Below are 15,615 nucleotides of genomic sequence, written 5' to 3'. Positions count from 1 at the left end.
CTCCACTCTAACCAACTAGGCTTACCCTGCCGCCCTCCACTCTAACCACTAGGCTACCTGCCTCCCCTCCACTCTAACTACTAGGCTACCTGCCTCCCCTCCACTCTAACCACTAGGCTACCTGCCTCCCCTCCACTCTAACCACTAGGCTACCTGCCGCCCCTCCACACTAACCACTAGGCTACCTGCCGCCCCTCCACTCTAACCACTAGGCTACCTGCCTCCCCTCCACACTAACCACTAGGCTACCTGCCTCCCCTCCACTCTAACCACTAGGCTACCTGCCTCCCCTCCACTCTAACCACTAGGCTACCCTGCCGCCCCTCCACTCTAACCACTAGGCTACCTGCCTCCCCTCCACTCTAACTACTAGGCTACCTGCCTCCCCTCCACTCTAACCACTAGGCTACCTGCCTCCCCTCCACTCTAACCACTAGGCTACCTGCCGCCCCTCCACACTAACCACTAGGCTACCTGCCGCCCCTCCACTCTAACCACTAGGCTACCTGCCGCCCCTCCACTCTAACCACTAGGCTCCCTGCCGCCCCTCCACTCTAACCACTAGGCTACCTGCCTCCCCTCCACTCTAACCACTAGGCTACCTGCCACCCCTCCACTCTAACCACTAGGCTACCCTGCCGCCCCTCCACACTAACCACTAGGCTACCTGCCTCCCCTCCACTCTAACCACTAGGCTACCCTGCCGCCCCTCCACACTAACCACTAGGCTACCTGCCTCCCCTCCACACTAACCACTAGGCTACCCTGCCTCCCCTCCACTCTAACCACTAGGCTACCTGCCGCCCCTCCACTCTAACCACTAGGCTACCCGCCTCCCCTCCACTCTAACCACTAGGCTACCTGCCGCCCCTCCACTCTAACCACTAGGCTTCCTGCCTCCCCTCCACTCTAACCACTAGGCTACCCTGCCTCCCCTCCACTCTAACCACTAGGCTACCTGCCTCCCCTCCACTCTAACCACTAGGCTACCTGCCGCCCCTCCACTCTAACCACTAGGCTACCCTGCCTCCCCTCCACTCTAACCACTAGGCTACCCTGCCGCCCCTCCACACTAACCACTAGGCTACCTGCCGCCCTCCACTCTAACCACTAGGCTACCCTGCCTCCCCTCCACTCTAACCACTAGGCTACCTGCCACCCCTCCACTCTAACCACTAGGCTACCTGCCTCCCCTCCACTCTAACCACTAGGCTACCTGCCTCCCCTCCACTCTAACCACCAGGCTACCTGCCGCCCCTCCACTCTAACCACTAGGCTACCCGCCTCCCCTCCACACTAACCACTAGGCTACCTGCCTCCCCTCCACTCTAACCACTAGGCTACCCTGCCGCCCCTCCACACTAACCACTAGGCTACCTGCCGCCCCTCCACTCTAACCACTAGGCTACCCTGCCTCCCCTCCACTCTAACCACTAGGCTACCTGCCACCCCTCCACTCTAACCACTAGGCTACCTGCCTCCCCTCCACTCTAACCACTAGGCTACCTGCCTCCCCTCCACTCTAACCACTAGGCTACCTGCCTCCCCTCCACTCTAACCACCAGGCTACCTGCCGCCCCTCCACTCTAACCACTAGGCTACCTGCCTCCCCTCCACTCTAACCACTAGGCTACCTGCCTCCCCTCCACTCTAACCACTAGGCTACCTGCCTCCCCTCCACTCTAACCACTAGGCTACCTGCCTCCCCTCCACTCTAACCACTAGGCTACCCTGCCTCCCCTCCACTCTAACCACCAGGCTACCTGCCTCCCCTCCACTCTAACCACTAGGCTACCTGCCCTCCCCTCCACTCTAACCACTAGGCTACCTGCCTCCCCTCCACTCTAACCACCAGGCTACCTGCCGCCCCTCCACTCTAACCACTAGGCTACCTGCCGCCCCACATCCTCCTTTATGTGGGACATCATCTCAATGGGGACACACCTTCCAGAAGGTTGTTGAGAGAAGATAAACCCCAGATTTCGATGACAGATTATCACTAGCACACACATACAGTAGCCTACATGCACACTGTTACCTTGACTACTTCTTTACACTGAATGATGTATTGCTTGTACCTGTTGAAACCTTAACATTCCACTTAAGTTAGATCAATTGAACCGTTGGATCAATATGTGAAATGAGACATTATACACATTATATCTGACTTAACAACATATCTCTCTCTCTCTCTCTCTCTCTCTCTCTCTCTTTGTGTTCCAGGGGTCTGGACACCCTCAGTAACTTCTCTCTCTTTCTGTTCCAGGGGTCTGGACACCCTCAGTGACTTCTCTCTCTCTGTGTGTTCCAGGGGTCTGGACACCCTCAGTAACTTCTCTCTCTCTGTGTTCCAGGGGACTGGACACCCTCAGTAACTTCTCTCTCTCTGTGTGTTCCAGGGGTTTGGACACCCTCAGTAACTTCTCACTCTCTCTGTGTGTTCCGGGGTCTGGACACCCTCAGTAACCTCTCTCTCTCTCTGTGTGTTCCAGGGGTCTGGACACCCTCAGTAACTTCTCTCTCTCTCTCTGTGTTCCAGGGGACTGGACACCCTCAGTAACTTCTCTCTCTCTGTGTTCCAGGGGTCTGGACACCCTCCGTAACTTCTTTCTCTCTCTGTGTGTTCCAGGGAACTGTACACCCTCAGTAACTTCTCTCTCTCTCTCTGTGTTCCAGGGGTCCGGACACCCTCAGTAACTTCTCTCTCTCTCTCTCTGTGTTCCAGGGGTCTGGACACCCTCAGTAACTCTCTCTCTCTCTGTGTTCCAGGGGTCTGGACACCCTCAGTAACTCTTCTCTCTCTCTCTGTGTGTTCCAGGGGTCCGGACACCCTCAGTAACTTCTCTCTCTCTGTGTGTTCCAGGGGACTGGACACCCTCAGTAACTCTCTCTCTCTCTGTGTGTTCCAGGGGTCTGGACACCCTCAGTAACTTCTCTCTCTCTGTGTGTTCCAGGGGACTGGACACCCTCAGTAACTTCTCTCTCTCTCTGTGTGTCTTCTCTCTCTGTGTGTTCCAGGGGTCTGGACACCCTCAGTAACTCTCTCTCTCTGGTTCCGGGGTCACCTCAGTAACTTCTCTCTCTCTCTGTGTGTCCAGGGGTCTGGACACCTCAGTAACTTCTCTCTTCTCTGTGTGTTCCAGGGGTCTGGACACCCTCAGTAACTTCTCTCTCTCTCTCTGTGTTCCAGGGGTCTGGACACCCTCAGTAACTTCTCTCTCTCTCTCTGTGTTCCAGGGGTCTGGACACCCTCAGTAACTTCTCTCTCTCTCTGTGTTCCAGGGGTCTGGACACCCTCAGTAACTTCTCTCTCTCTCTGTGTTCCAGGGGTCTGGACACCCTCAGTAACTTCTCTCTCTCTCTGTGTTCCAGGGGTCTGGACACCCTCAGTATCTTCTCTCTCTCTCTCTGTGTGTTCCAGGGGTCTGGACACCCTCAGTAACTTCTCACTCTCTGTGTGTTCCAGGGGACTGGACACCCTCAGTAACCTCTCTCTCTGTGTGTCTTCTCTCTCTCTGTGTGTTCCAGGGGTCTGGACACCCTCAGTAAAAAAGGAAAGACCTCGACACTCGACCTGCCGATCGAGTCGGTCAGTTTGAGTCTGCAGGATCTGATTGGCTACTTCCAGCCTCCTGACGAGCACCTGGAGCACGAGGACAAACAGAACCGCCTCCGAGCCCTGAAGAACCGACAGAACCTCTTCCAGGAAGAGGTAGAGAACAAAGAGCATGCTGGGGGTTATATTCCACATCAGCAGGGACAAGGGGGAAGGTTCTACACAAAACATTTACTTGCTTCTTCCTGTCCTGGGCTATTTTAGTGTTCCACTCTAGAGAGCAGTCGTAACACTGCAGGTCACGACCCCCTTGTTTCTCCGTCTCTCCTGTTAAATGAAGAGAGAGCAGTCGTAACACTGCAGGTCACGACCCCCTTGTTTCTCCGTCTCTCCTGTTAAATGAAGAGAGAGCAGTCATAACACTGCAGGTCTCGCCCCCCTTGTTTCTCTGTCTGTCCTGTTAAATGAAGAGAGAGCAGTCGTAACACTGCAGGTCACGACCCCCTTGTTTCTCCGTCTCTCCTGTTAAATGAAGAGAGAGCAGTCGTAACACTGCAGGTCACGACCCCCTGTTTCTCTGTCTGTCCTGTTAAATGAAGAGAGAGCAGTCATAACACTGCAGGTCACGACCCCCTGTTTCTCTGTCTGTCCTGTTAAATGAAGTGTTAGACAGCATCTGTACTGATGTGCTGTGTAGGGCACCAGCTGGTGTAAATCACTAAGCTGTGTTTCTGCAGTAGTGGAGAACCAGATGGTGTCGTCCCCCAGGCATCAGCTGGCGTTAACTTAATATACTAGTTCTCCCACGGTTAGTTGTGTTGTGAGGATCGACGGCTCTGACCCTCGACGTCGCCGCTCTGTAATTCCCTGATTAAAGTCAGCGTTGCGGTATCGTTCAGGTCTCATCAGTGTCATGGTTCAGGGACCGGACTTCTCTGCTTTGGCCTTGTTCATGGCTTTCACAGTGCCTCGAAACATTCAATAAGCTACTACAGTTACTACAGGGCCATGTAAATATCGACCTGTTACTACAGGGCCATGTAAATATCACCGTGTTACTACAGGGCCATGTAAATATCACCGTGTTACTACAGGGCCATGTGTTACTACAGGGCCGTGTGTTACTACAGGGCCGTGTAAATATCACCGTACACTGTAAATATCTGGTTGTCCCTGTACAAATCAGATGTTTAGAAATAGATGGAAATCCAAGGATAAATGTATCCAGTTTGTTTTTGATGAGCCTATAATGATACACTATGATACACTATGTATGATGATATGTATAACATGACTCTCTCTCCCCCTCTCTCCCCCACCCCTCTCTCTCTCCCCACCCCACCCCTCTCTCTCTCTCCCCCACCCCACCCCTCCCCTCCCCCCCTCTCTCTCCCCCTCTCTCCCCCACCCCTCTCTCCCCCCACCCCTCTCTCTCTCCCCCTCTCCCCCACCCCTCTCTCTCTCTCCCACCCCTCTCTCTCTCCCCCACCCTCTCTCTCTCTCCCCCTCTCTCCCCCACCCTTCTCTCTCCCCACCCTCCCCACCCCTCCCCACCCTCTCCCCCCCCTCTCTCTCCCCCACCCCTCTCTCTCCCCCCACCCTCTCTCTCCCCCCCTCTCCTCCCCCACCCCTCCCTCCCCCTCTCTCCCCACACCCCTCTCTCTCTCCCCCACCCCCTACTCTCTCCCCCCCCCCTCTCTCCCCCACCCCTCCCTCCCCCTTTCTCCCCCCACCCCTCCTCTCTCTTCCCCCACCCCCTCTCTCCCCCCTCTCTCCCCCCCTCTCTCTCCCCCTCTCTCCCCCTCTCTCTCTCCCCCACCCCTCTCTCCCCCACCCCCCTCTCCCCCTCTCTCCCCCCTCTCTCTCTTCCCCCCACCCCCTCTCTCCCCCTCTCTCCTCTCCCCCTCTCTCTCCCCCCTCTCTCCCCCTCTCCCCCACCCCTCTCTCCCCCCTCTCTCTCCACCACCCCTCTCTCCCCCACCCCCCCTCTCTCCCCCTCTCTCCCCCCCTCTCTCTCCCCCTCCCCCTCTCTCCCCATCTCTCTCTCCCCCACCCCCCTCTCTCCCCCTCTCTCTCTCTCCCCCTCTCTCTCCCCCCTCTCTCCCCCCTCTCTCCACCACCCCTCTCTCCCCCACCCCCCTCTCTCCCCCTCTCTCCCCCCCTCTCTCTCCCCCTCTCTCCCCCACCCCTCCCCCTCTCTCTCTCCCCCACCCCTCCCCCTCTCTCTCTCCCCCACCCCTCTCTCCCCCCCTCTCCCCCACCCCTCTCTCCCCCCCTCTCCCCCTCTCTCCCCCACCCCTCTATCTCCCTCTCTCCCCCACCCCCACCCCTCTCCCCCACCCCTCTCTCCCCCCCCTCCCTCCCCCTCTCTCCCCAGGGTATGATAAACCTGGTGTTGGATTGTATTGACCGTCTCCACGTGTACAGCAGCGGGGCTCATTTTGCTGAGGTGGCTGGGAGGGAGGCTGGCGATGCCTGGAGATCCACACTAAACTCATTATATGAGCTCCTGGGTGAGGAATACTACAACCTCAGGGCTTTAGAAACGCATGCTGCCCAGTTCTCCTACAGCTCCTCCTGTACACGAACACCGCTTACACAGGGGGCCTGACCCCCCAGCACAGAACACAGGGGGGCCTGACCCCCCAGCACAGAACACAGGGGGGCCTGACCCCCCAGCACAGAACACAGGGGGCCTGACCCCCCAGCACAGAACTGTTACGTTGTACAACACTCATCAACATGTATCGCCAGGTTACACAGTTACTGACTTGACTGATAGGGAGGAGAGGAGGGAGGAGAAGAGAGATGAGGAGAGGAGGGAGGAGAGTAGATAAGAGGAGAGGAGGGAGGAGAAGAGGAGAGGAGGGAGGAGAGGAGGGAGGAGAGTAGATAAGAGGAGAGGAGGGAGGAGAAGAGGAGAGGAGGGAGGAGAGGAGGGAGGAGAAGAAGAGAGGAGAGGAGGGAGGAGAAGAGGAGAGGAGGGAGGAGAGTAGAGGAGAGGAGGGAGGAGAAGAGGAGAGGAGGGAGGAGGGGTGGGAGGAGAAGAGGAGAGGAGGGAGGAGAGGAGGGAGGAGAAGAGGAGAGGAGGGAGGAGAGGAGGGAGGAGAAGAAGAGAGGAGAGGAGGGAGGAGAAGAGGAGAGGAGGGAGGAGAGATGAGGAGAGGAGGGAGGAGAAGAGGAGAGGAGGGAGGAGAAGAGGAGAGGAGTGAGGAGAGATGAGGAGAGGAGGGAGGAGAAGAAGAGAGGAGAGGAGGGAGGAGAAGAGGAGAGGAGGGAGGAGAAGAGGAGAGGAGAGGAGGGAGGAGAGATGAGGAGAGGAGTGAGGAGAGATGAGGAGAGTAGATTAGAGTAGAGGAGGGATGGAGAGAGGCGGGAGGAGAGGAGAGATGAGGAGGGAGGAGAGATGAAGAGGAGAGGAGAGAGGAGAAGAGGAGGAGGGATGTAAACGTTATCAAGCAGCACATCATAAATCCTTAAATAACAGTCTGCTTGTTGGCACACTATACTACCCTCTATGGTGGCTTCTGCCATGTCTAGCTATACTACCCTCTATGGTGGCTTCTGCCATGTCTAGCTGGTACACTATACTACCCTCTATGGTGGCTTCTGCCATGTCTAGCTATACTACCCTCTATGGTGGCTTCTGCCATGTCTAGTTGGTACACTATACTACCCTCTATGGTGGCTTCTGCCATGTCTAGCTGGTACACTATACTACCCTCTATGGTGGCTTCTGCCATGTCTAGCTATACTACCCTCTATGGTGGCTTCTGCCATGTCTAGCTGGTACACTATACTACCCTCTATGGTGGCTTCTGCCATGTCTAGCTATACTACCCTCTATGGTGGCTTCTGCCATGTCTAGTTGGTACACTATACTACCCTCTATGGTGGCTTCTGCCATGTCTAGCTGGTACACTATACTACCCTCTATGGTGGCTTCTGCCATGTCTAGCTATACTACCCTCTATGGTGGCTTCTGCCATGTCTAGTTGGCACACTATACTACCCTCTATGGTGGCTTCTGCCATGTCTAGCTGGCACACTATACTACCCTCTATGGTGGCTTTTGCCATGTCTAGTTGGCACACTATACTACCCTCTATGGTGGCTTCTGCCATGTCTAGTTGGCACACTATACTACCCTCTATGGTGGCTTCTGCCATGTCTAGCTATACTACCCTCTATGGTGGCTTCTGCCATGTCTAGTTGGCACACTATACTACCCTCTATGGTGGCTTCTGCCATGTCTAGCTATGCTACCCTCTATGGTGGCTTCTGCCATGTCTAGCTATACTACCCTCTATGGTGGCTTCTGCCATGTCTAGCTGGCACACTATACTACCCTCTATGGTGGCTTCTGCCATGTCTAGCTATACTACCCTCTATGGTGGCTTCTGCCATGTCTAGCTGGCACACTATACTACCCTCTATGGTGGCTTCTGCCATGTCTAGTTGGCACACTATACTACCCTCTATGGTGGCTTCTGCCATGTCTAGTTGGTACACTATACTACCCTCTATGGTGGCTTCTGCCATGTCTAGCTATACTACCCTCTATGGTGGCTTCTGCCATGTCTAGTTGGTACACTATACTACCCTCTATGGTGGCTTCTGCCATGTCTAGCTGGTACACTATACTACCCTCTATGGTGGCTTCTGCCATGTCTAGCTATACTACCCTCTATGGTGGCTTCTGCCATGTCTAGTTGGCACACTATACTACCCTCTATGGTGGCTTCTGCCATGTCTAGTTGGCACACTATACTACCCTCTATGGTGGCTTCTGCCATGTCTAGCTGGCACACTATACTACCCTCTATGGTGGCTTTTGCCATGTCTAGCTGGCACACTATACTACCCTCTATGGTGGCTTCTGCCATGTCTAGCTATACTACCCTCTATGGTGGCTTCTGCCATGTCTAGTTGGCACACTATACTACCCTCTATGGTGGCTTCTGCCATGTCTAGTTGGCACACTATACTACCCTCTATGGTGGCTTCTGCCATGTCTAGCTATACTACCCTCTATGGTGGCTTCTGCCATGTCTAGTTGGCACACTATACTACCCTCTATGGTGGCTTCTGCCATGTCTAGCTATGCTACCCTCTATGGTGGCTTCTGCCATGTCTAGCTATACTACCCTCTATGGTGGCTTCTGCCATGTCTAGCTGGCACACTATACTACCCTCTATGGTGGCTTCTGCCATGTCTAGCTATACTACCCTCTATGGTGGCTTCTGCCATGTCTAGCTGGCACACTATACTACCCTCTATGGTGGCTTCTGCCATGTCTAGCTATACTACCCTCTATGGTGGCTTCTGCCATGTCTAGCTGGCACACTATACTACCCTCTATGGTGGCTTCTGCCATGTCTAGTTATACTACCCTCTATGGTGGCTTCTGCCATGTCTAGCTATACTACCCTCTATGGTGGCTTCTGCCATGTCTAGTTGGCACACTATACTACCCTCTATGGTGGCTTCTGCCATGTCTAGCTATACTACCCTCTATGGTGGCTTCTGCCATGTCTAGCTATACTACCCTCTATGGTGGCTTCTGCCATGTCTAGTTGGCACACTATACTACCCTCTATGGTGGCTTCTGCCATGTCTAGCTGGCACACTATACTACCCTCTATGGTGGCTTCTGCCATGTCTAGCTATACTACCCTCTATGGTGGCTTCTGCCATGTCTAGCTATACTACCCTCTATGGTGGCTTCTGCCATGTCTAGCTATACTACCCTCTATGGTGGCTTCTGCCATGTCTAGCTGGTACACTATACTACCCTCTATGGTGGCTTCTGCCATGTCTAGCTATACTACCCTCTATGGTGGCTTCTGCCATGTCTAGCTGGCACACTATACTACCCTCTATGGTGGCTTCTGCCATGTCTAGCTGGTACACTATACTACCCTCTATCGTGGCTTCTGCCATGTCTAGTTATACTACCCTCTATGGTGGCTTCTGCCATGTCTAGTTGGCACACTATACTACCCTCTATCGTGGCTTCTGCCATGTCTAGTTATACTACCCTCTATGGTGGCTTCTGCCATGTCTAGCTGGTACACTATACTACCCTCTATGGTGGCTTCTGCCATGTCTAGCTATACTACCCTCTATGGTGGCTTCTGCCATGTCTAGTTGGCACACTATACTACCCTCTATGGTGGCTTCTGCCATGTCTAGTTGGCACACTATACTACCCTCTATGGTGGCTTCTGCCATGTCTAGCTATACTACCCTCTATGGTGGCTTCTGCCATGTCTAGCTATACTACCCTCTATGGTGGCTTCTGCCATGTCTAGCTATACTACCCTCTATGGTGGCTTCTGCCATGTCTAGCTGGCACACTATACTACCCTCTATGGTGGCTTCTGCCATGTCTAGTTGGTACACTATACTACCCTCTATGGTGGTTTCTGCCATGTCTAGCTATACTACCCTCTATGGTGGCTTCTGCCATGTCTAGGTGGTACACTATACTACCCTCTATGGTGGCTTCTGCCATGTCTAGCTGGCACACTATACTACCCTCTATGGTGGCTTCTGCCATGTCTAGCTATACTACCCTCTATGGTGGCTTCTGCCATGTCTAGCTATACTACCCTCTATGGTGGCTTCTGCCATGTCTAGGTGGTACACTATACAACCCTCTATGGTGGCTTCTGCCATGTCTAGTTGGTACACTATACTACCCTCTATGGTGGCTTCTGCCATGTCTAGCTGGCACACTATACTACCCTCTATGGTGGCTTCTGCCATGTCTAGCTAACTGCCATCAGCAACTGACTCACTGGCTGATTAACTGACTGGCTGATTACTGACTGGCTGATTAACTGACTGGCTGATTACTGACTGGCTGATTAACTGACTGGCTGATTACTGACTGGCTGATTAACTGACTGGCTGATTAACTGACTGGCTGATTACTGACTGGCTGATTAACTGACTGGCTGATTAACTGACTGGCTGATTAACTGACTGGCTGATTACTGACTGGCTGATTAACTGACTGGCTGATTAACTGACTGGCTGATTAACTGACTGGCTGATTAACTGACTGATTAACTGACTGGCTGATTACTGACTGGCTGATTAACTGACTGGCTGATTACTGACTGGCTGATTAACTGACTGATTACTGACTGGCTGATTAACTGACTGGTTAACTGACTGGCTGATTAACTGACTGGCTGATTACCTGACTGGCTGATTACTGAATGGCTGATTACTGATTGGCTGATTAACTGACTGGCTGATTAACTGACTGGCTGACTGGCTGATTAACTGACTGGCTGATTAACTGACTGGCTGATTACTGAATGGCTGATTACTGATTGGCTGATTAACTGACTGGCTGATTAACTGACTGGCTGACTGGCTGATTAACTGACTGGCTGATTACTGACTGGCTGACTGACTGATTACTGACTGGCTGATTACTGACTGGCTGACTGACTGATTACTGACTGGCTGATTAACTGACTGGCTGACTGACTGCTGCTTAAAGCGGCAGCTGGTCTTCTGCCATGTGCTGCCTCCACGTTGCTGCCTCAGCCCTCAGCCCTAACAGATGCTAATGGTTTCATGCTGCCTCGTTGCTGCCTCAGCCCTCAGCCTTAACTGATGCTAATGGTCCCATGCTGCCTCGTTGCTGCCTCAGCCCTCAGCCTTAACTGATGCTAATGGTCCCATGCTGCCTCGTTGCTGCCTCAGCCCTCAGCCTTAACTGATGCTAATGGTTCCATGCTGCCTCTGGATGTTTTCTAGAAGCTACAGATGCTGCACCTGAAGCTAGATGTGTCTCTAGATGTTTTCTAGAAGCTCCAGATGTTGTACCTGAATCTAGATGTGTCTCTAGATGTTTTCTAGAAGCTACAGATGCTGCACCTGAATCTAGATGTGTATTCTATTGACTGTACTGGAGCCAAGGAAGGGAATATACTGCTTGTCAAAATGCGTTTGTTCTGATTTTAAAGATTTTAAATTTCCTCCTGTAACCTTTCTCCTTCTCTTGATCTCTATGTCCACCTTTCTGGACCCCTCTCTTCACTTTCTGTATCCCTCTCAATCCCTTGATCTCTCTCACAATGTCTCTGTATCCCTCTCTCAATCTTTCATTCTTCCTTCCTCTCCTCCCTCTTGTCCTCTAGCTGCGTTGATAAGGGGCAACAGGAAGAATTGTGCCCAGTTCTCCGGCTCGTTGGATTGGTTGATCAGCCGGCTGGAGAGACTGGAGGCCTCGTCTGGTAAGTGATCTATAATCAATATATCCGTTTTACCCTCCTGTATGGCATTATCACATATCACTGTTGCAGCAGCATAGACAATCTGCAGTAGTATCACTGTTACAGTAAAGCAAGAGAGAATAGGGAGAGGGAGAGAGAGAGAGAGAGAGAGACAGGGGGAGAGAAAAATAGAGAGAGAGAGACAGAGAATGAGGAGGGAGAGACATGGACAGAGAATGAGGGAGAGAGACAGAGACAGAGAATGAGGAGAGAGACAGAGAATGAGGGAGAGAGAGAGAGAGAGAGAGAGAGAGAATGAGAGGGGGGAGATAATGAGAGGGAGAGAGAGAATGAGAGGGGGAGAGACAGAGTAGGAGGGGGAGAGGAGGAGGAGGGAGACAGAATGAGGAGGGAGAGAGAGGATGAGAGGGGAAGAGAGAGAATGAGAGGGGGGAGATAATGAGAGGGAGAGAGAGAGAATGAGAGGGGGAGAGACAGAGGAGGAGGGAGAGAGACAGAGGAGGAGGGAGACAGAATGAGGAGGGAGAGAGAGGGAGATATAGAACAAAACAGATTTTTCCCCCATTTCTACTTCCTGCTGCAAAGAATGAACGTGTTGGCTGCAGTGTGGATTCTCCTTCCCTCTCCCTCTCCTCTCCTCCCTCTCCTCTCCCCTCCTCTCCTCTCCTCTCCTCTCCTCTCCTCTCCTCTCCTCTCCTCTCCTCTCCTCTCCTCTCCTCTCCTCTCCTCTCCCTCTCCTCTCCCTCTCCCTCTCCCTCTCCCTCTCCCTCTCCTCTCCTCTGAGCGTGTATGTAGGTGGATGAAAGCTAGAGACGAGCAGGACGGCCACTCATTCCACCAAGAGTTATAAAACGCCTAACATGCCGCATATCTAACGCCATACAAACATATATCTCTGCCAGCATGTTCTTAACCCTCCAAGCATATCCCCAGTGACTCAGTCTATTTCTGGTTTGAATATTGTAGAACAGAATAAGGAGACATTTATAGTTGACAGGTGGCCACTCTTGTTCTAATGTAAGTAACGGAGGTGGGATGGAGTGCATTTCCTCCACGCTCTCTCTCTCTCTCCTCACCTAGAGAGGCACACCTGATTGAACCTGAATTCATCTGCATACGCATGGACACACCTCAACATTGAAAGCCCTCTTCAATTATTGCGAGGGTGGCATGGTTTTGAACACGAGGAGAGTTTGAATTAGAGATGACTGGTGTAATGAGGGTCGAGGGTTGAATATTTTCCCTGGTATTTTACAAATGTCCCAACCCGAGAATAAATCACTTTTCTCCCTGGTAACCCAGTATTTCCTGCCAAAACTGTAAGTGTCATTCAAAAGCATATAAATAATAGGCTGGTATAGGCTGGTATAGGCTGGTATAGGCTGGTATAGGCTAGTATAGGCTGGTATAGGCTGGTATAGGCTAGTATAGGCTGGTATAGGCTGGTATAGGCTGGTATAGGCTAGTATAGGCTAGTATAGGCTGGTATAGGCCGGTATAGGCCGGTATAGGCCGGTATAGGCCGGTATAGGCCGGTATAGGCCGGTATAGGCCAGTATAGGCCAGTATAGGCTAGTATAGGCTGGTATAAGCTGGTATAGGCTAGTATAGGCTGGTATAGGCTGGTATAGGCTGGTATAAGCTGGTATAGGCTGGTATAGGCTGGTATAGGCTGGTATAGGCTGGTATAGGCTAGTATAGGCTGGTATAGGCTGGTATAGGCTGGCATAGGCTGGTATAGGCTGGTATAGGCTAGTATAGGCTAGTATAGGCTGGTATAGGCAATATAGGCTGGTATAAGCTGGCATAGGCTGGTATAGGCTGGTGTAGGCTAGTATAGGCTAGTATAGGCTGGTATAGGCAATATAGGCTGGTATAGGCTGGTATAGGCTGGTATAGGCTGGCATAGGCTGGTATAGGCAATATAGGCTGGTATAGGCTAGTATAGGCTGGTATAGGCAATATAGGCTGGTATAGGCTGGTATAGGCTAGCATAGGCTGGTATAGGCTGATATAGGCTGGTATAGGCAATATAGGCTGGTATAGGCTGGTATAGGCTAGTATAGGCTGATATAGGCTGGTATAGGCTGGTATAGGCAATATAGGCTGGTATAGGCTGGTATAGGCTAGTATAGGCTGGTATAGGCTGATATAGGCTAGTATAGGCTGGTATAGGCTGGTATAGGCTGGTATAGGCTAGTATAGGCTGGCATAGGCTGGTATAGGCTAGTATAGGCTAGTATAGGCTGGTATAGGCTGGTATAGGCTGGTATAGGCTGGTATAGGCTAGTATAGGCTGGTATAGGCAATATAGGCTAGTATAGGCTAGTATAGGCTGGTATAGGCTGGTGTAGGCTGGTGTAGGCTGGTATAGGCTGGTATAGGCTGGTATAGGCTGGTGTAGGCTGGTATAGGCTAGCGAATATGATTTAAATGTTGAAATATAATAGGGCCTATTTGTATAATTAGTAGGCTGAAGCTTTTATACCTTTCATAATATTAGCCTACCTCAGGTATTCTCAAACAGAGGTACGCGCAATGCCGTCGGGGGTACCCCAAATAAAAATGTGATTTTTGTAGCCAAACGTAGCTGCTGCTCATTCTGCTACTACCAGCAGTACTACACCTGCACCTGTCGACGACACAAGTTGATCTGCTTCCACGAGCACATCCAATGATAGCATCAGTAATACTACATGTTGTTGTTAGCCCAGCTAGCATCAGTAATACTACATGTTGTTGTTAGCCCAGCTAGCATCAGTAATTCTACATGTTGTTGTTAGCCCAGCTAGCATCAGTAATTCTACATGTTGTTGTTAGCCCAGCTAGCATCAGTAATTCTACATGTTGTTGTTAGCCCAGCTAGCATCAGTAATACTACATGTGTTGTTAGCCCAGCTAGCATCAGTAATACTACATGTTGTTGTTAGCCCAGCTAGCATCAGTAATACTACATGTTGTTGTTAGCCCAGCTAGCATCAGTAATACTACATGTGTTGTTAGCCCAGCTAGCACGGACACTGACAGTTGTGAATCTGATGCAGCCGAAGAGCTACTGCCCCCCCCCTTACCGGGGAAAGCACTGAACAACAGACAGGGACGTTGGACCATCGAAGAGGCGATAAATATGATGAGAAATACATTGATTTGGGGTTTACTTATATTGGGAGTAGTGCCTTTCCTCAGACACAGTGTGTTTATATGTGCAAAAGTACTATCTTACACCTCGATGAAACCTTCACTCTCGCACAGACATTTAGAAACTTAACATCTCAATTTGAAAAATAAGCCACTGGAGTTTTTTTGAGTGAGAATTAAGACGTCTTTTGAGTAGTAAACATGTCCAATCAATTGAATTTACCACAAGTGGACACCAATCAAGTTGTAGAAACATCTCAAGGATGATCAATGGAAACAGGATGCGCCTGAGCTCAATTTAGAGTCTCATAGCAAAAGGGTCTGAATACTTATGTAAATAAGGTATTTGTGTTTTCTATTTTTAATAAATTAGCAAAAATGTCTAAAAACCTGTTTTTTGCTTTGTCATTATGGGATGTATTGTGTGTAGATTAATGAGGAACATTTTTATTGAATACATTTCAGAATAAAGCTGTAACGTAAACAGAATGTAGAAATAGTCAAGGGGTCCGAGTACTTTCCGAATGGACTGAATATAAATCTAGAACAGGATGATCTTTTCTGCATGCAATTTGAATGGAGTTGATGGAGAGGGAGCAAGACAGCGAGAGAGGGCAAGACAGCGAGAGAGGGCAAGACAGCGAGAGAGGGAGCAAGACAGC

The 15,615-nt window shown here is 51.4% G+C and overlaps 1 protein-coding gene across 1 annotated transcript in view; it reads left to right on the top strand.

The window, feature by feature from the left end:
- Positions 1-15,615, top strand: part of ryr2a (ryanodine receptor 2a (cardiac)) — a gene marked incomplete at its 3' end in the record, with an annotated part of 473,963 nt that overhangs the window by 195,069 nt on the left and 263,279 nt on the right. The window contains 3 exon segments of the mRNA XM_029748619.1: positions 3,529-3,712; positions 5,934-6,069; positions 11,720-11,815. Coding sequence (XP_029604479.1) covers positions 3,529-3,712; positions 5,934-6,069; positions 11,720-11,815 — 416 coding nt within the window.

The sequence above is a fragment of the Salmo trutta genome, unplaced genomic scaffold (genome assembly GCF_901001165.1).
Source record: "Salmo trutta unplaced genomic scaffold, fSalTru1.1, whole genome shotgun sequence".
NCBI classification, from domain to species: Eukaryota; Metazoa; Chordata; class Actinopteri; order Salmoniformes; family Salmonidae; genus Salmo; species Salmo trutta.
This window is presented reverse-complemented; position numbering and strand designations above follow the sequence as displayed.